This window comes from Heterodontus francisci, chromosome 31 (assembly GCF_036365525.1).
Source record: "Heterodontus francisci isolate sHetFra1 chromosome 31, sHetFra1.hap1, whole genome shotgun sequence".
NCBI lineage: Eukaryota > Metazoa > Chordata > Chondrichthyes > Heterodontiformes > Heterodontidae > Heterodontus > Heterodontus francisci.
Genome location: NC_090401.1, coordinates 11,763,759 through 11,783,594, shown reverse-complemented (window position 1 = coordinate 11,783,594; position 19,836 = coordinate 11,763,759). Strand labels below are relative to the sequence as shown.

Below are 19,836 nucleotides of genomic sequence, written 5' to 3'. Positions count from 1 at the left end.
CCCTGCAGGCTGCAAGGAAGTCCTGGAGTTCCGCGGTAGTGATGAGAGGAGACTCGGTAGGAGGCACGAGGGAGTCCACCACCTCACTGGCGATGGATTCAAGATCATCCTCTATGCCCAACACCAAGTCCCCATCCTCCTCCGGGTAGTCACCGCCAGCGGCCGACATACCCACTACACGCTGTGGGCTGGGTGTCCTGGCCACTCCAGTTGGTCCTGCTTCCATCACGATCCCACCCCCAGGATCAAAGGCGGAGGAGTCCTCTCTGGGTCTTGAATGGAACTGGAGCCCATGGGTGCCAGTGGTTCAGGAAGCCCCCCTCCCCACCCCCAACCTCGTCTCCAGGCCAATGAGTGGCTCAGGGGAGATGGTCGTTCCCGACTCCAGAAATCCAGACAGAGCCAGGATCGGAGGCCGAGAGAGAAGGTCATCTTCTGCCCCTCCAGTGCCCACAGGCCCAGCAGATGGAGAACTATGCAAATTGGCCTCAGGGTCGGTTATATCCTGGGCGGCAGCATCAGGTTGTTGGGAGGGTTGACCCTCACATGTCTCACTCCCACCCAGGACACCGACCCATCGGCCAAAGAAGTGATTTCTCCCATGGGGTCTAAAGGCTCCCCCACCACATTCGGGCCTTCTCCCCCTCATCCGGAGTTCTCAAAGCTATTGGGGCATCTCTCCCCCCCTTCATCCTGAGGGACAGAGGTTTCCCACCCAGGGCTCGAGGCCCTAATGGTGCTGGTAGTGGGGGGAGCCCGAGGACCCATGCCAAGAGATGGGCCCTGCAACTCAAGGCCCTCTTCAGAGGAGGGGCGCCTCCTCCTCTTATTCCGGGAGGGGTGCGGAGGCTGAGAGACCTCCATTTCAATCGAGGCCTTTGATTCTACCCCTGCACTCCCCTGCTCAGATTCCTCGGGCCTGTGCTCAGCTGTGGGGCAGGTGGGCTCCCCTGGATTGGGCCGAGGGCTAAGCTCATGCTCAGGTTGTTGTGTTGTATGCAGGGGGCGGGCCTTTGGGTGTCTTGACTTGCGCTGTGCCTTCCTTCCACCTGGATGAGTCTCCCCCTCCCCACCAGAGGCGGTGAAAACCATGGCCTCCGGAATGGCCTGAGCGGTGTCTGATGCAGGTTTAAGGGGAGGTCAGCGGTATCACCCTGGGCCGCCTAGGTGGAGTTGGCAGCCCGGACGTTGGGGCAGCTCTTACGAACATGCCTCACCCCCTTGCAGGCATGGCAGCATGCTCCATCTGAGGTCCAGAAGACACAGTAGGTCGTCCCCTGGCACTCGACATTAAATTTGCCCTCCGTGACCTCCCCCCCCCCCCCCCCCCCGCAGCAGCTGCATAAAGAGCTGGCGGTGGGCGGAAGGAGTACATATGCCAGAGGGCTGTTCTGCCGAAGACCGAGCAAGATTGGAGTGAGCCCTGTCTTTACCTCCGCCAGATGGTGTAGGTGCTGGAGGAGGAGCTCACCAGGAATGAAGGGCGGGACATTTGACAAAGTGACCCGCTGCGCAGGGGCCTCCAGGGGGTCCACTTGCAGAAAGGTCCCGCCCACAGTGAGCCCGTTGCTCAGGGCCAGGGACAACCGCCCGCTCGGTCTTCAGGAAAAAGACTGCCTTCCCATTCATTTTAGAGGCAGCAACAATGAGGCCGACAACCTCAGCCATTGCTTTTACACATGTCTCTATTGACATGTTGGGGTGGATGTAGCTCTTGACCCCATGCTTAGATGTATTCAGCGCAAACGGTGACAGGGCAACAGGTGCAGCTGCAGCAGCCGCTGTAAGAAGGCCCCGCCACCATGGGGGTCGAAGAACTACGCCCACCCCTCAGGAAAAAAAGCAAATAACAGTTTTGTTTTAGACTTTAAGCGATATGATGGGGTGGGTGGGAGTAGAGCAGGATAGGGGTGGAAAGGAAAAGAAGAGGACAGGTGGCCCAGTGGTGGAAGGGAGAGAAAGGCTGTGAGGATGTTGCTGTATGATTGGTGGTCGGAGCACCTTCCTGCAGAGTCCAAAATCCAGACTTCCAGTCAGGGGAGGGTTCTTCTCCCAGGTCGGCCGGAACTGCCCGGTTCTCTCCTTTTCCTTCTGTTGTATAAAAACTTACTTCAGCCGGGCGGCTCCAGCTGTCCCGAACCACGCAGTTGGAGGTGGGGAGGGAGATCTCTTTGTGCAGGATAGAAGAAAAACACAAGAGCAAATACAGGAGCTCCCTATAGAATTTGGCAGCCCCACCCCTGGATCTTCCGGTACCTCCTCCCTCCCCCAACAGTTCAAACTAAAAAACAGTTCTCTGGTGCTCCAACAAACACTTGTAGGTCTTCTTTGTTCTCACAAAATAGAAACAGTTCCACAGTTGATGTTGTAAATCTGTCAGCTCTCTGATCTCTCCTGTCCAGTTGCAGCTCCCACCAGCCTGCACGGGTGCTGCTGTTTCACCTAATTGCACACAGGAAGTACTCCAAACTCTCCAGCCAATCCCATGCTGCACCTGCCCTGGGAGTGTTTGATGGGGACAGTGTAGAGGGAGCTTTACTCTGTATCTAACCCCGTGCTGTACCTGTCCTGGGAGTGTTTGATGTTGATATTTGATAGCTAAAATCATGAGCAGAAATACTCTCTACCCTGATCTAAATGTGATGATCACAAGAGGTGAATTGAGTGAGTGTGGCGTGGTCAAGAAAATTGCTGGGAATTTCCTCAGGACTGTTTCCGCTGTGCTGGTGGTCCTTTGCTGGAAGTGTGGCAGGAATTCCAAGCGCATGCTTAACTGGGGCTTCCACTGAAAAACCAAATTAGGAAAAGCTCCGAGGACTTTTGCAACCAATAACTTCTGCTGTGATTGGCTGTTGTGAAGTGCACATGGATGGTGCAGGTTTTCACCATCCTCCCTGCACCGCTTCCACAGAGAATTGGCATCTGACTGACATTCTCTTCCCCTCCAGGGAGAGTGCTGCAATGAAACTGGGTCACTGATCCTGCCACTGGGCAGACCAGGGCTTTCCAAAGATCCACCTTGTCGGATCACCTTGTAGATTTATTTTACTGACCGTCCGTATCACCAGCAGCACGCTCCTGGCTTAGTTCTACCGGGACTGCAGTGGAGTGACTGGAGATTTGGCCTAGAGCTGACATGTTAAGTCCGAGCCTCCACTGCTTATTTTTGGGGGCGGAGGAGGAGGCACCTGTTTGGAATGGACCATCTGATGTGCCCTTGCTGCTGGGTTGGGGAAGAAGGAATTCCACATCTCTAACCTGACAAGCACTCGCCAAGGTGTACAGGCCCTCTACGTGGAGAAGGTGGGGCCCACCAGGGGGATCCAGGCCACTGTGTGACAAGATGACTGTCCCCACCCCGATCTGCAGGAACCACTGTCAGAAGACCTTGCTGCTGCCCACTGCTGCATTACACACCCGCACCCCTTCTACTAACACCCTCTCCCTTCTCCGTCGTCCCACCTCTCTTTCAGCTCTTAAAATGCTCCTTCAAACCTACTTCTTTCACCAAGCTTTTCGTGATCTTTCCTAATATCTCCTTTGCCTCAGTTCAATTCTTATGTGATAATGCTCCTGTAAAGCATCCTGGGACATTTTACTACATTAAAGGCACTGTGTAAATGCAAGTTGTTGTTGTTGTTGTTGGGGATAAATGGGAATTAATGGGCACAGGAGTTCAAGCTGTATATTTATATAATGCCCCATGGTGCTGACCTATATGACGCAGGAGGACGAGAAACTGAGATGCCCTCTGTACCTATAACCCTCCCTGCTTTGTTGTTACATCTCTGCTTCTCCAAGTTCTATTGGGGTGATCCCAGCCTTATGATTGGAGAATGGGATGTAAGTGATGTAGCACTGGAATCCTAAAATGTTTTATGACAGATGGTCTTAAGTGACGGCTGCTGGAAAATTACTGAAAAGTAGTCAGGTCGGAACAAAATTGGAAGCACGTCATGCATGGGTGAAATGTGTCACTGATTGGCTGAGGGTGGATGATGTCATAGCATTGGATGCCGCATGGAGTCGGGCTGAGGGGCGCGGTTTATAACGAACTGCCTTAATGGGGAAAGTCAGAACAGGAGCAAAGACCAAAGGCATGAATAGTTTCAACACATGATCACCTGTTCTGTACAGGTTTGGGAAATGTCCATCTTTTGTACTTAACTGTCTTGTTACTGTCGGTAACTAGTTGTTCTATAATCATTAAAATTACTGATGCTAATGTGTTGGTTGTATTACCAAACTGACCTACAGCACTATCTCAGCCCACACTCTCTTAGAGCAATCTAAAAAGCTTATGCAGCAAAATAATGTTGCCAAGTACCCCTTAGTTACATGGATGTGTCCTTGTGATGGGACCTGTGCTGTCAGGCCGTCAATTTATGCAGAAAATTCCATTCATTCCTGAATGCCGGAGAGTGACAGATATCCCCATAAATTTATTTTTTAATGTTTTTTCAGGGACTGAAAGGAGAGCGGGGCTATGCTGGTTCTGCTGGAGAGAAAGGCGAGCCGGTAAGAACAAAATGATAAGTAAAGACAGAGAATCTGTATTGACTAGCTCAGCACCTGTGGCATTGCGCAGGCCAATTTCTTTTTAAATTGTAGTTCTCTTTCTGTCACTTCGACCTCTCATAATCTCTATTGCTTTCTCTCTTTCTCTGGTTTTGTTTTACAGGGCCCAGGAGAAACACTTCTGGTCCTTGTTGAAAGTGAAAAAGAAACTTTGGCCATTTTCTGGGTGGCCTCCAGTGGTACATTTAAGACCTGTTGGTCAGGCTGCTTATTGCCTGCTACAAATGGGCAGAGAATACACAGAGAACACTCCACCCATTGGTACCTCATTATTACAAATGGGGTCCCATAAACATCATAAAACCCTGATTTACATATTACAGGTGGCCTCTTGCCTGAAACAGGCAGTTGCTTTGGTCACCCAAATCAGGACCCTATCTAAGAATGCAGCAATCAGAGTTTCAGTGTAAATGGGGCAATAATTGACCTCCACCAGCTTGGGGCCCTTCACATCTTCCCTACTATGTCCAATCCATTTGGTGCCTGATATGGGAGTGTTTGATGCTGATAGTGTCTCGGGTTCAAACAGACGATTTGAGCCTGAGCTGAGCTTCCAACCCCATAATCCTGCCCGCCACCACGACCGCCTACTTCCAGCCCTGTACAGTAAGTACTTCACATCCTAGCTCCTCCATTCTGACAGAATGCTTCTCATTGGTGTCCTTCTCTCCTGCAGGGTCCACCTGGTATCCCTGGTTCCCAAGGCCCAGCAGGCCCAGTGGTGAGTATGCTATGTTCTGAAATAAATGACTATTGATAGATCGATAAGAAAAGCTAGATTATTAGAAACCACAAACTAGATCTAGCTTATATGTGTGAGCCAACTGTGTGGTCAAAGGGGAAGCCACAACACTCCAAAGGTCTGTTAAATTAAACTAACTGTACAGATGATGGAGTCAAAGGGACTGACTGTAGAGCAGAGTGGAAGGCAGTTTAGAGCAGGCCTTTAGGAAACATTTCACAAGTCGTATGTCTCATCCCAAGGCAGGTTTTCTGCTATTGACTGTCAGTCGGATGGGAAATTTAACCCAGCCTCCTGGGTATTGAGGTGACGGTTGCTCTCAGCAGTGTGTAATGTTCATCCCCGTTACTGGTACAGGAGCAGATGTGACAAAAGTTCAATTGTGAATCAACTTTATTGAAAGAAAGCCAGAACAAATTTATTCAGTTTTATGCAAACTAAAGCAATAAACCTGGGCAGCGATCGACAGTCTAACGCATGTTATATACTTCCTGCATTAGTGCTGGACGGGGAGTGCGAGTCTTCTCTTGCAGCTTTTGGTCTTCAAACTTATTTTCTCTTTGTCTTCTTGTTTCTGGTTCTCTCCATCTTGCAGACCCGACCAGGAGGGTCTCTTTTATCCTGGCTGTTATCCAATTAACACCTCCCAGTGCCCAATCATGCTCATCCCCACGGTGATCATGCCCTGTGCATGATAGATCATGTGAACTACACTCGCCTGAGCATAATCTCGTAAGGTTTTCCCGTTCTGTTTCCCCTTATCTCGACCTGCTACATCCTGTGGTTTCTTATCTGAGAGAGTCTCCATCACTTCTGCTCTTTTAGCTTACACAAGCAATTTGAAGTTTCTGCAAGGACTTAGCTTTTAGCTGCTGCAAGTGTTTTACAGCTTGACATTAGTTTCCATAATTCCTCTACTTTGATATGATTTAATAGTATGACCTGCTTCTGTATACTGTCCTAAATTTCCTGTTAACACATTAGGAATCTGCCGGCGACTGCGGAGTCTCATCCCAACCTGGGTCACTGACTTTAAAAAAGGAAGAATGAACTTGTACTTATTGAGCCCCTGATATTATCCTTAGGATGTCCCAAAGTGTTTCACAACCAACAAATTACTTCTGAAGTGATATTGCTGATATTAGATAGGGAAAAGCTGCACAACTTACACAAAATAACCAATGATTGGTTAACCTATTTATGGGGATATTTTACCCAGGATGGCAGAAGTACTCCCTGCCCCTCTTCAAATAGCACTATGGGATTTTCAACATATGTTCCTGTTTAACATCTTAGGCAGCACTGCATTCCCTTGGGACTGCACTGTAGTGTCGGCCTGGACTTTCGGAGAAAATAGAAGAAAAGCATCATCAGCTGACCCACATCAAACATCTTCCTGACTGTGTGATAGGACAGGTAGCGTGTGGACCACGTCTAACCTTCTAGCATGCTTCCCACAAGTGTAGCTGAAAGTACACACGTTGAGAGGATTTAGGGCTTGTTGGAAATCTATTGTCATTAAATATCCAAGCGACATTCTTGTGTCCCACACTTCAGCTTATTTACTAATTTAATGTGTGCAGGCTCCATGTATAATTCTGGATATTTTATGACAATTCCAGTCCTCATGAGCACATAGACTGCCAGATCATTTAGTTATTGGGTAATGATTCACTGATGTGGACATGGATTATATTCATCCACAAGAACACTTATCATCTTCATGAAGGCCCCACAGGTAAAGAGCTTAGGTGTGCTGTCCTAGTCCAGTTGAGCAGTGCCTAACTAACACGTGACCAGTTGAATCCTGGTTAATGATCTGTAGGGTTGGAGATGAAATGGTAATTTATAGGAGCAACTGCTGTCCACTCTTCACACTAGTAAGTTGGTAAAGAAAATTCAAAGGAGTCATAAAAGATTGGCAATAATAGGTGTCACGAGAGGAGCTACACTGTTGTTGGGCTGTTCCTCCACAGGGAGCTGTTGCTATTGCCGTACCAGTCTGGGTATAACTATGGGGCTAATATTATGGTCTGGACATGGTGAAGCATTGGGCACTGGCCATGGGGTCCCAACTGACACAGGGTCAGATAGTTAAAATATTTCAGTGGTGGTCCGAGGGAAAAACATGTGTGGAACTGAGAACATGCTGAGGTCCTGGGGCAAATAATCAGGTGGCAACAGCTGTTAAAGGGCTGCTGGTTGCCCTTAAAGATTCACTGGCTTTGTTTTTGGAAAAATATGGCTTCCACTCGCAACACCATAATCATTGACAGGGTGTTGGAGGCAGTGGAACAAGACGCTGTGCAGTACAGGGTGGCCCGAGGTGGAGGAGAGAGGCATCCATCAGAGTGATGTCCTTGTTGCAAACTGCACTTAGCATATGTAGCACTGTACATATCCTTTCCCTACATAGAATGGGCCCTAGAATGAGCCTCTGGCACAACAGTTGACTCCCACTCAACATGAGCTGGCATGTCCAGGCTTAGTGCCAGGACCTTGTAGCTTTATTGGCCCTCTATGTATCTGTAATAACGTGTGTGGTTATACAGTTTCCCAGTGCAGGGCTTCATTGGACAGCAGTGCAAGTAAGAAGTTTTTTTTTCTTTCACAGGATGTGGGCATCATTGGCTAGGCCAGCATTTATTGCCCATACCTAATTACCCTGGAGAAGATGGTGGTGAGCTGCCTTCTCGAACCACTGCAGTCTATGGGGTGTAGCTACACCCACACTGTTGTTAGGAAGGGAGTTCAAGGATTTTGACCCAGCAACAGCGAAGGAACGGTGATATAGTTCCAAGTCAAGGTGGTGTGTGGCTTGGAGGGAGCCTTGCAGGTGGTGGTGTTCCCAGGTGTCTGCTGCCCTTGTCCTTCTAGGTGGTAGAGGTTGCTGGTTTGGAAGGTGCTGTCGAAGGAACCTTAGTGAGTTGCTGCAGTGTATCTTGTAGATAGTACCCACTGCTGCCACTGTGCGTCGGTGGTGAAGACACTGAATGTTGAAGGTGGTGGATGGGGTGCCAATCAAGCAGGCTGCTTTGTCCTGGACGGTGTCGAGCTTCTTACGTGTTGTGGAGCGGCATTCATCCAGACAAGTGGAGAGTATTCCATCACACTCCTGACTTGTGCCTTGTAGATGGGGGACAGGCTTTGGGGAGACAGGAGGTGAGTTCCTCGCTGCAGAATTCCCATCCTCTGACCTGCTGTTGTAGCCACAGTATTTATATGGCTGATCCAGTTATGCTTCTGGTCAATGGTAACCCCCAGGATGTTGATAGTGGGGGATTCAATGATGGTAATGCCATTGAACATTAAGGGGAGATGGTTGGATTCTCTCTTGTTGATGATAGTTATTGCCTGGCACTTAGTGGTGCAAATGTAACTTGCCACTTATCAGGCCAAGCCTGAATGTTGTCCAGGTCTTGTTGCATATGTACACAGACTGCTTCAGTATCTGAGGAGTTGCGAATGGTGCTGAACATTGTGCAATCATTAGTGAACATCCCACTTCTGACCATATGATGGATGGAAGGTCATTGATGAAGCAACAGAATATGATTGGGCCTGAGGAACTCCTGCAGTGATGTCTTGGAGCTGAGATGATTGACTACCAACAACCAACAACCACAATCATTTGCCTTTGCGCTAGGTATGACTCCAACCAGTGGAGAGTTTTTCCCCTGATTCCCATTGACTCCAGTTTTGCTAGGGCTCCTTGACGCCATCTTCAGTCAAATGCTGCCTTGATGTCATGGGCAGTCAATCTCACCTCATCTCTTGAGTTCAGCTCTTTTGTTCATGTTTGGACTAAGGCTGGCCAAGTAGGACTATAACACTGAAGGCCAGTTCTCAGATCTGAACCTCCCTCTAGTGAAGCTTCACGCTGGAATCTTGAGTCACTCTGTTCATCCCTTGGCGTTAGTCTATTGGTGAGACTGAGCACCAATAACAAAACCAAATCTCCCAACCTCCGCTGGTGAGAACAGAATGGAAACTGGCTCACTGCTCCTTGTGTCTTTATGCTGCTGTGTCATATCTGTTACCAAAACAGCTGATTTTCTGTTAAAAGAACGAATTCACTTTTATGTAGCACCTTTCACAATCTCAGGACATCCCAGAATGCTCTTGCAGTGTATTCACTGCTGGATTGTAGGAGCCATGACTGCCAAATTGCACACATCAAGATCCCATGAACAGCAATGAGCTAATGATCAGACAATCTGTTTTAGTTACCTTAGTTGAGAGATAAATATTGACCAGGACACTGGGAAAACTTCTCTGCTCTTGTGGTGGTGGTGGTGGTGGTGGGTGATTTTAACTTCCCCTATATTGACTGGGACTCACTTAGTGCTAGGGGCTTGGATGGGGCAGAATTTGTGAGGAGCATCCAGGAGGGTTTCTTGAAACAGTATGTAGATAGTCCAACTAGGGATGGGACCATTCTGGACCTGGTATTGGGGAATGAGCCCGGCCAGGTGGTCGAAGTTTCAGTGGGGGAGCATTTCGGGAGCAGTGACCATAATTCCATAAGTTTAAAGGTACTTGTGGATAAGGATAAGAGTAGTCCTCGGGTGAAGGTGCTAAATTGGGGGAAGGCTAATTATAACAATATTAGGCAGGAACTGCAGAATTTAGATTGGGGGCGGCTGTTTGAGGGTAAATCAACATCTGACATGTGGGAGTCTTTCAAAGGTCAGCTGATTAGAATCCAGGACCAGCATGTTCCAGTGAGGAAGAAAGACAAGTTTGGCAAGTTTCGGGAAGCTTGGATAACACGGGATATTGTGAGCCTAGTCAAAAAGAAAAAGGAAGCATTTGTAAGGGCTGGAAGGCTAGGAACAGATGAAGCACTTGAGGAATATAAAGACAGTAGGAAGGAAATTAAGCAAGGAGTCAGGAGGGCTAAAAGGGGTCATGAAAAATCATTGGCAAACAGGATTAAGGAAAATCCCAAGGCTTCTTATACATATAGAAAGAGCAAGAGGGTAACCAGGGAAAGGGTTGGCCCACTCAAGGACAGAGATGGGAATCTACGTGTGGAGCCAGAGGAAATGGGCGAGGTGCTAAATGAGTACTTTGCATCAGTATTCACCAAGGAGAAGGACTTGGTGGATGATGAGCCTAGGGAAGGGAGTGCAGATAGTCTCAGTCATCTCATTATCAAAAAGGAAGAGGTGTTGGGTGTCTTGCAAAGCATTAAGGTAGATAATTCCCCAGGGCCTGATGGGATCTACCCTAGAATACTGAGGGAGGCAAGGGAGGAAATTGCTGGGGCCTTGACAGAAATCTTTGCATCCTCATTGGCTACAGGTGAAGTCCCAGAGGACTGGAGAATAGCCAATGTTGTGCATTTGTTTAAGAAGGGTGGCAAGGATAATCCAGGAAATTATAGGCCGGTGAGCCTTACGTCAGTGGTAGGGAAACTATTAGAGAGGATTCTTCGGGACAGGATTTACTCCCATTTGGAAACAAACGAACTTATTAGCGAGAGACAGCAGCATGGTTTTGTGAAGGGGAGGTCGTGTCTTACTAATTTGATTGAGTTTTTTGAGGAAGTGACGAAGATGATTGATGAAGGAAGGGCAGTGGATGTTATCTGTATGGACTTTAGTAAAGCCTTTGACAAGGTCCCTCATGGCAGACTGGTACAAAAGGTGAAGTCACACGGGATCAGAGGTGAGCTGGCAAGACGCATACAGAACTGGCTCTGTAATGGAAGACAGAGGGTATCAGTGGATGGGTGTTTCTCTGAATGGACAGATGTGACTAGTGGTGTTCCGCAGGGATCAGTGCTGGGACCTTTGCTGTTTGTAGTATATATAAATGATTTGGAGGAAAATGCGTCTGGTCTGATTAGTAAGTTTGCAGACAACACAAAGGTTGGTGGAGTTGCGGATAATGATGAGGATTGTCAGAGGATACAGCAGGATATAGATCGGTTGGAGACTTGGGCGGAGAAATGGCAGATGGAGTTTAATCCGGATAAATGTGAGGTAATGCATTATGGAAGGTCTAGTGCAGGTGGGAGGTATACAGTAAATGGCAGAACCCTTAGGAGTATTGACAGGCAGAGAGATCTGGGCGTACAGGTCCTCAGGTCACTGAAAGTGGCAACGCAGGTGGATAAGGTAGTCAAGAAGGCATTCGGCATGCTTGCCTTCATCGGTCGGGGCATAGAGTATAAAAATTGGCAAGTCATGTTGCAGCTGTACAGAACCTTAGTTAGGCCACACTTAGAATATTGCGTGCAATTCTGGTCGCCACACTACCAGAAGGACGTGGAGGCTTTGGAGAGGGTACAGAGGAGGTTTACCAGGATGTTGCCTGGTCTGGAGGGCATTAGCTATGAGGAGAGGTTGGAAAAACTCGGATTGTTTTCACTTGAACGACGGAAGTGGAGGGGTGACATGATAGAGGTTTACAAAGTTATGAGCGGCATGGACAGAGTGGATAGTCAGAAGCTTTTTCCCAGGGTGGAAGAGTCAGTTACCAGGGGACATAGGTTTAAGGTGCGAGGGGCAAAGTTTCGAGGGGATGTGCGAGGCAAGTTTTTTACACAGAGGGTGGTGAGTGCCTGGAACTTGCTGCCAGGGGAGGTGGTGGAAGCAGATACGATAGCGACGTTTAAGAGCCATCTTGACAAATACATGAATAGGAAGGGAATAGAGGGATATGGGCCCCGGAAGTGCAGAAGGTGTTAGTTTAGGCAGGCATCAAGATCGGCGCAGGCTTGGAGGGCCGAATGGCCTGTTCCTGTGCTGTACTGTTCTTTGTTCTTCAAATATCAGCACGGATCTTTTAGTTTGACCTAAAAGGGCAGACTAGGCCACAGTTTAACATCTCACTGGAAAGACAACACCTCCGACAGTGCAACACTCCATCAGTACTGCAATGAGTGCCAGCCTAGATCTCGTGCTCAAGTTTCTGTGCTGGCCTTAAATCCCTGACCCTCTTACTCAGAGGTGAGGGTACTACCATTGAGCTACAGTTGACATCTCAACTGTTATACTGTCTTCTATGATGTTGAACCCTCCTGCTTTTTTTTTCCTGACAGGGCCTCAAAGGTAGCAGAGGAGTACCTGGTGCTCGAGGAGAGAAGGGAGATCAAGTAAGTGTGCTTTTGATTGTAGTTTTGACCTATAATTAATGCCCATAGTCCTTTGGGTAAATTCTTCCATCCAAAATCCTGGTGGACAACCAATTCCGAAATTGTTGGTCAGGGAATCACAATTACAGCATTGTACACTGCCTCTGACCCACGACCCCGCCATGCAGGCCCCACCCTGCTGGAGGTCTGGCTCACAGAGTGTATATTTTTGAGGTTGCCTCTCCATCCTAGGCTGCACATCTCTGTTAGAGCTTCGGACTATCATAGGTGAGAGCGCAGTCTTTCATCAGTGGAACTCGTGCCTGGTTATAGCCCAGATTCACAATGGTAAGCCTCCCCATGACAGGGATTCAAAGACACTCTGCATTAGAGCGCTGTTCTTTCCTCTTGAAACTGAATGTGTCCCAGATCAAAGGGATGTTCACTCTGATGAACAGCCCAGGCCTGTGGTGAGTTCGAACAAGGGGCATCATCTTAAAGTTGGAACCAGGCCATTCATGGGTGATGTGGGGGTGCACTTTTTCACAGAAAAAGTATTGCAAATCTGAAACACTGTCCCACAAAAGGCTGTGGAACCTGGGGGTAATTGAAAGTTTTAAAACTGATATTGATAGATTTTTGTTAGGCAAGGGTACTAAGAGATATGGAACAAAGGTAGGTAAATGGAGTTGAGGTACAGATCAGCCAAGATCTAACTGAGTAGCAGAACAGATTCAATGGGCTGAATGGTCTCCTGCTATTCCTAAGTTCCTAACATTGGTCTTTTACTTCTGGAACCAGGCGTGAGATTGGGGTAAGTGAACCTGGGCACCATCCAACTGATGTTGGTCCAGCTTGGCATTATTGAGGAACGGGGGGCAGAATTGCTGCCTGGGAGTCGTGGGGAATTGGAATCTAAAGGGGCTGGGTGAGGGTGGCTCTGTTTCAATGATGATGCTGAAGGTGAGAAACAACATGGTAGAAATTCCAGATCTAGGTCTCATTTCCCAGTATTCTTTTCCAGGGATTTCAAGGACAGCCTGGATTTCCTGGACAGCAGGTGAGAGAGACTTGACTGTAAGGAAGTTGAATGGTTGAACAATGCTTTGGGAGTTAACATGTTCAGATGGACAGACAAGACTATTTTTAAGCTGGACTCCAAGCTTAGAATTAGAGGATTTGAGGGCAACATTAGGAAAATGAGATTAGATTCCCTCTCCACCGCCTCCCCCCACCCCCCTCGGGTGTGGAGATGTGGAACAGAATCCCAATAAATTATAGTTAATACTTTTTTACAAAGAGGTGTCTGAATATCTGCTTAGAAGAAAGACTTTCATTATCCAGCACCTGTCACATCCTCAGGAAATCCCAAAGCTCTTCACAACCAAAGATGTACTTTTGGAGTGTAGTCAAATTCTTCTGTCAGCAGACACAGTGCCCAATTTATGTAGAGGAAGAAGCCACAAACAGCGTTGAGATAAATTGACAATTCATCTGTTTTTAGTGAGTTGATTGAGGGGCAAATATTGGCCGGGACACTGGGAGATCTCCCCTGCTCTTTAAATAGTTTCATGGATCTTTTATCAAAGAGCAGATGGGGCCGCAGTTTAAATTTCAGCAGGGTCCTCCCTGCACCACCATCCCACCTGATTTCATGCTCTCCCCGCCTTCAAACCGCCCCAGAGGAGAGCATAAAATTCCACCCTTAGTTTCCATCCTGTGAAGAGCAGGAAGTTTGCAGAGGCCCTTCCTCAGGGTGTGAGATAGTTGGGGAAAGTTTATGACAGCCAATTGTCTCTTTGTATTTTCCCAAGACCAATTTGCAAGCAGGAGATAGTTACCACTTTTCATAAATGTTTACGGAAAAATAATGTTGAACATACTGACCAGTGTAGCCAGGATACAGTGAAGAGTCGACGCTATACTGTCTCAGGATGTGTGAGATTCACAAGACAGCTTTCAAAGCAAAGGTTTAGGGACCAAACTGAACCTTTTGGGAACTTGCCGAACCCCCATCATTTAACACCAAACATCATTAGGAAATGACACCCAATGAAAGAGTAGCTTCTTAAGATTTTATTCTCAGACTGAACCTACTGTCCACTGTATCTTGTGTTGCTGTGTTGTACTGATATTCAGTGCTGGGCTGTACAGGTGTTCAGTACTGTGTTATATGGATGTTCAATCTCACCTTGTACAGTGATGTAGAGATGTCCAGTGCAGTTCTGTAGAGATGTGCAATACTGTGTTGTATAAATGTGCGGTTGTGTGATGTAAAAATGTGTAATGCTCTGCTTTGTGCTGTGTTGTGCTGATATTTGAATGGAGGTTTTCAAATTATGAAAGTGAATACTGAGATGATATTTCTCTGATTGAGGGGTCAGTGATGAGGGGTTATTAATCTATAATGGTCATTAGGAGTGTGCCAGAGAGGTTGGGTGAAATGTCTTTCTGGAGAAAAACATAAAGAATCTTGGAGGTAGAGGCCATTCAGTTTTTTAAGATAAAACTGATAAACTTTTCAAGAACAGGAAGATACAGGGCTGTGGGGAGTTTTGGAATACTGTAGGAAAGAGCTGGCAGATGGGCTGAATGGCCTCCTTTTGTGATGTAAATTTCTTTGGTTCTCTATAATTTATGGGATTATTATTTGCAGAAACACAATGATTGTGGCAGTAAATAATCTACATTCTTAACCCTGCCTTTACTGTGTGTTTGCTAGGGGCCTATAGGTTTCCCAGGAAAGTCTGGCCCACCCGGATCCCCAGGACCTTCCGGTGAAAAAGTAAGTCCAATCTGATGAAAATTGGTTAAATTGGGAGTGATGAAGTGAGCAGATGTCAGCAAGACTGAGATGGATAGATTTTTGTTGGGTAAGTGTGTCAGGGCATGGAGCAAAGGTGGGAAAATGGAGTTCCAGTGCAGATCAGCCATGATCTAATTGAATGGTGGAACAGACTTAAGGGCTGAATGTTCCTGTAATTCAAAGCTGTGGAGGGTACTACACCATATACTCATGTGAACCCATGGATACAGTGTTACGGACAGTGAGGAGATGGTGTGGATGGCTTCCACTCTTCACCTCTCAACATTGTTCTTAAAAATATTTTTTTAGTCCCTGAGTGTTTTAGTGGTCAAACAAACAGACGAATGACAAGTTTTCTTGTAGGATTAACAGAAAGATAAATCATTTATTAAACAATACCTTAAAATATTCACAACCTCATCCACTCTCACATGCACACACACAAGAAGCGATAGCGATTAGAAAATAGCATGTATTTAAGTCCGATTGTTGTAAAAAGAGTTCACTTTGAAACCTTCTTGGCTTTCTAGGAGGATTTTTATTTTAACAGTGGTGCAGGCCTGGTGATCCTTTTCTTGGTTCACTGATATATTGCAGACTCCTCTGCTAAAGAGTCAGTCTAAGTCATTGGCGAGAAGCCTGTTACAATTTCTCAGTTTTCAAGGTCACTTTGCAGTGTCTCTACCTTTGTGGTTTAAAGATGTTGAAGCAGGGATGGATATTCTGCTTCCTGGCTGGCTGGTTTTCTCTCCTGTCTTTCAGAGAAGTCTATTTTTTAAGGAAAAACTTATGTTTGGTTTTGGTCAGATGACCATAGATGCTCTCTCCTGGTGTTCATACAATATCTTTGAACATGTGGCCATTGCTACACAATGAGGTTTGAATGTGGCTTAGCTTGATAAAGTGGTGTTATGTCCCACCTGTTATCTTGGCTTTGAATCTGTAGTCTCCCTGTCTGCGAAGACCTTTGTCAACCCAATCCTTGAAGATAGGAGCCATTGAGCATTGAATAGGCTGTTTCGCATTTAATGTGCCTTCCCCAGAACTAGTCCAGACATGATGAACGGTTTAGTCTCACTATGTATATTTGCAGTACAGGAAAGGTCACCTGACCTCTCACTCCATCTTGTCTGTAGCAAAGGTGTCCATTTTTTGGAGGTTAGTTCATCAGTTCATTTCTACAGTTCATAATTGCTCCCGTTTACTTTAGTTTGTAACTGTTCCTTGCATAAGCTTGACGACAGTATCAATGGATAAAATGAGCTCCACACTTTCCAGTCAAAAACCTGAAATAAAGAAGCTATGGCCCAAGTGTAAGATGCCCCAATTGTTTGTGCCCCTCCCTAAGAGCAGGAACTTGGATTTAATGCCCACTGACAGTCCCACTCATAGATATAAGAGAAGCTGAGAGAAGGGAATGGAAGAGAGCAGAATGGAAGGCCAGGAGTGGGAGAGGTGTGAGTGGGACACCGGGAGCAAGATAGGAATGATAGATCTTGAACAGGAGAAAGGGGAATGGAAGACCAGGAGTTGGAGAGAGGGGTAACACGAGACCAAAGGACAGGACGAGACCAGGACTGAGTAAGAGGGGAGCTGGCGTTGAGGAGCCTGAGAAGGGAGCAGTGGTGAGAACCTAATGAGTTGCAGGAGAGTCCAGAATAGATAGGAGACTGATCAGTCCTGGAGGAAGTGAGTTCCATCACAGTGGACTGACTGTTAAAGGACTCAAAATGTGACCCAGATTTCTAGCTTTTTAGTGACTGTTTACAAAAGATATGGCCCTTTTATAGCTGTCAATATGGATCAATGACAACCTAGTAACCCTACATTTGTCACTATGAGTCAGTGAAGGAACAAGTAACCCTACTCTACTCAGTGTGGGTCAGTGAACTCTGTGATGACATTATTGCTGTTAGTGTGGTTCAGTAAAGGCTGTGGTGACCCTGTGGTTTCCACATTGGTCAATAAAAGTCAGGTGACCCTACAGTTGTCCGTTTAGATTATCAAAAGTTTGGTGGCTGAGCTAAGTCTGAAACAAGAAAGAAACAACTTTCCAGACTTCCATTTGTGCCCAAATTATATACTGGAGGTAATGGGACTAAACCAGATAATGGGTGGTTTCTGTAGAAGCAGGTGAATACCTATCGATAAATGAGATACATTTCTGTTCTGTGTTACAGGGTAATGATGGGAGTCCAGGTCCAGTAGGGCCAACTGGCCCCGCAGGTCGAAGTGGGTCTCCTGGACTGCAGGTGAGTCATTCTTCCCATTGGTATTTTTTTGTGTTTATTTTATTTTATTTCATCTTAGTTTCTTCAGTTTGTTTACCCACTGTTTTTTTCATGTTTGTACTTGTGGCTGTTCAATTTTCAGTCCGTTAACACCCTTTCTGTACTAATTCTTTGTCTTTCAACATACCATTAACATATCTTTGCTCCATGACCTTCTGGTCTATTCTGTGACCTTGTCCTATCTACACCTTCTCCTTTGTTATCTCTTGCCCCACCCCCACTTTACTTGCTTATAACCTTTTACATGGAGCAAAAATGTCAATGGTGTGTAAAAAAAAAAGGAAAAAGAAAAAATAACTAAAAATAAAAGTGAAATGGGGGGCCTGTCATGCTCTGAAATTATTGAACTCAATGTTCAGTCCGGCAGGCTGTAGTGTGCCTAATCGGTAAATGAGATGCTGTTCCTCGAGCTTGCATTGATGTTCACTGGAACACTGCAGCAATCCCAGGACAGAGATGTGAGCATGAGAGCAGGGGGGAGTGTTAAAATGGCAAGCAACCAGATGCTCAGGATCCTGCTTGCGGTCTAAGTGGAGATGTTCCGCAAAATGGTCAAGCAGTCTGCGTTTGGTCTCCCCAATGTAGAGGAGACCACATTGTGAGCAGCGAATACAGTATACTACATTGAAAGAAGTACAAGTAAATCGCTGCTTCACCTGAAAGGAGTGTTTGGGGCCTGGGATAGTGAGGAGAGAGGAGGTAAATGGGCAGGTATTACACCTCCTGCGATTGCAGGGGAAGGTGCCGTGGGAAGGGGATGAGGTGGTGGGGGTAATGAAAGAGTGGACCAGGGGTTACGGAGGGAATGATCCCTTCGGAATGCTGACCGGGGAAGGGAGGGGAAGATGCGACTGGTAGTGGCATCACGTTGGAGATGGCGGAAATGGCGGAGGATGATCCTTTGGATCTGGAGGCTGATGGGGTGGAAAGTGAGGACAAGGGGAACCCTGTCACGGTTCTGGGAGGGAGGGAAAGGGGTGAGGGTAGAGGTGCGGGAAATGGGCCGGACACGGTTGAGGGTCCTGTCAACCACAGTGGGGGGAAATCCTCAGTTGAGGAAAAAGGAAGACATATCAGAAGCACCGTCATGGAAGGTAGCATCATCAGAGCAGATGCATCGGAGACGGAGAAACTGGGAGAATGGAATGGAGTCCTTACAGGAGGCAGGGTGTGAAGAGGTATAGTCAAGGTAGCTGTGGGAGTTTTTGGGAATCACTTTATCAAACACCAGGAGGGAAATAAAAAGCAATGAAGGTGAACAAGATAAAAGCGACAAACGAAAATCCCGTCGGAGAGAAGAGCAGAACTTCTTCAAGGTAGGCATTCCTGGAAGAGAAGTGGCAGTGAATTCAACACAGTTCCAGTCTCAGCCAGTCTGGAGAAATCACAGTTCCAGTCTCAGCCAGTCTGTATAAATCACAGTTCCAGTCTAGATCAGTCTGTATAAATCACAGTTCCAGTCTAGACCAGTCTGTATAAATCACAGTTCCAGTCTAGATCAGTCTGTATAAATCACAGTTCCAGTCCGGACCAGTCTGTATAAATCACAGTTCCAGTCCAGACCAGTCTGTATAAATCACAGTTCCAGTCCAGACCAGTCTGTATAAATCTCAGTTCCAGTCTGGACTAGTCTACATAAATCACAGATCCAGTCTAGATCAGTCTACATAAATCACAGTTCCAGTCTAGATCAGTCTGTATAAATCACAGTTCCAGTCTAGACCAGTCTGTATAAATCACAGTTCCAGTCTGTATAAATCACAGTTCCAGTCTAGATCAGTCTGTATAAATCACAGTTCCAGTCTGGACCAGTCTGTATAAATCACAGTTCCAGTCTGGACCAGTCTGTATAAATCACAGTTCCAGTCTAGACCAGTCTATATAAATCACAGTTCCAGTCTAGACCAGTCTGTATAAATCACAGTTCCAGTGTGGACCAGTCTGTATAAATCACAGTTCCAGTCTGGACCAGTCTGTATAAATCACAGTTCCAGTCTGGACCAGTCTGCATAAATCACAGTTCCAGTCTGGACCAGTCTGTATAAATCACAGTTCCAGTCTGGACCAGTCTGTATAAATCACAGTTCCAGTCTGGACCAGTCTGCATAAATCACAGTTCCAGTGTGGACCAGTCTGTATAAATCACAGTTCCAGTCTGGACCAGTCTGTATAAATCACAGTTCCAGTCTGGACCAGTCTGTATAAATCACAGTTCCAGTCTGGACCAGACTGCATAAATCACAGTTCCAGTCTGGACCAGTCTGTATAAATCACAGTTCCAGTCTGGACCAGTCTGTATAAATCACAGTTCCAGTGTGGACCAGTCTGTATAAAT

General features: G+C 46.7%; 1 protein-coding gene across 8 annotated transcripts in view; it reads left to right on the top strand.

Moving 5' to 3' along the window:
* The window catches only part of col16a1 (collagen, type XVI, alpha 1), a 628,911-nt gene that overhangs the window by 439,631 nt on the left and 169,444 nt on the right, over positions 1-19,836 (top strand). For all 8 annotated transcript variants that reach the window (XM_068011105.1, XM_068011107.1, XM_068011111.1 and 5 more), the window contains 6 exons: positions 4,465-4,518; positions 5,255-5,299; positions 12,372-12,425; positions 13,429-13,464; positions 15,127-15,189; positions 17,391-17,462. In XM_068011105.1, coding sequence (XP_067867206.1) covers positions 4,465-4,518; positions 5,255-5,299; positions 12,372-12,425; positions 13,429-13,464; positions 15,127-15,189; positions 17,391-17,462 — 324 coding nt within the window. The remainder of the gene's footprint in view (positions 1-4,464; positions 4,519-5,254; positions 5,300-12,371; positions 12,426-13,428; positions 13,465-15,126; positions 15,190-17,390; positions 17,463-19,836) is intronic.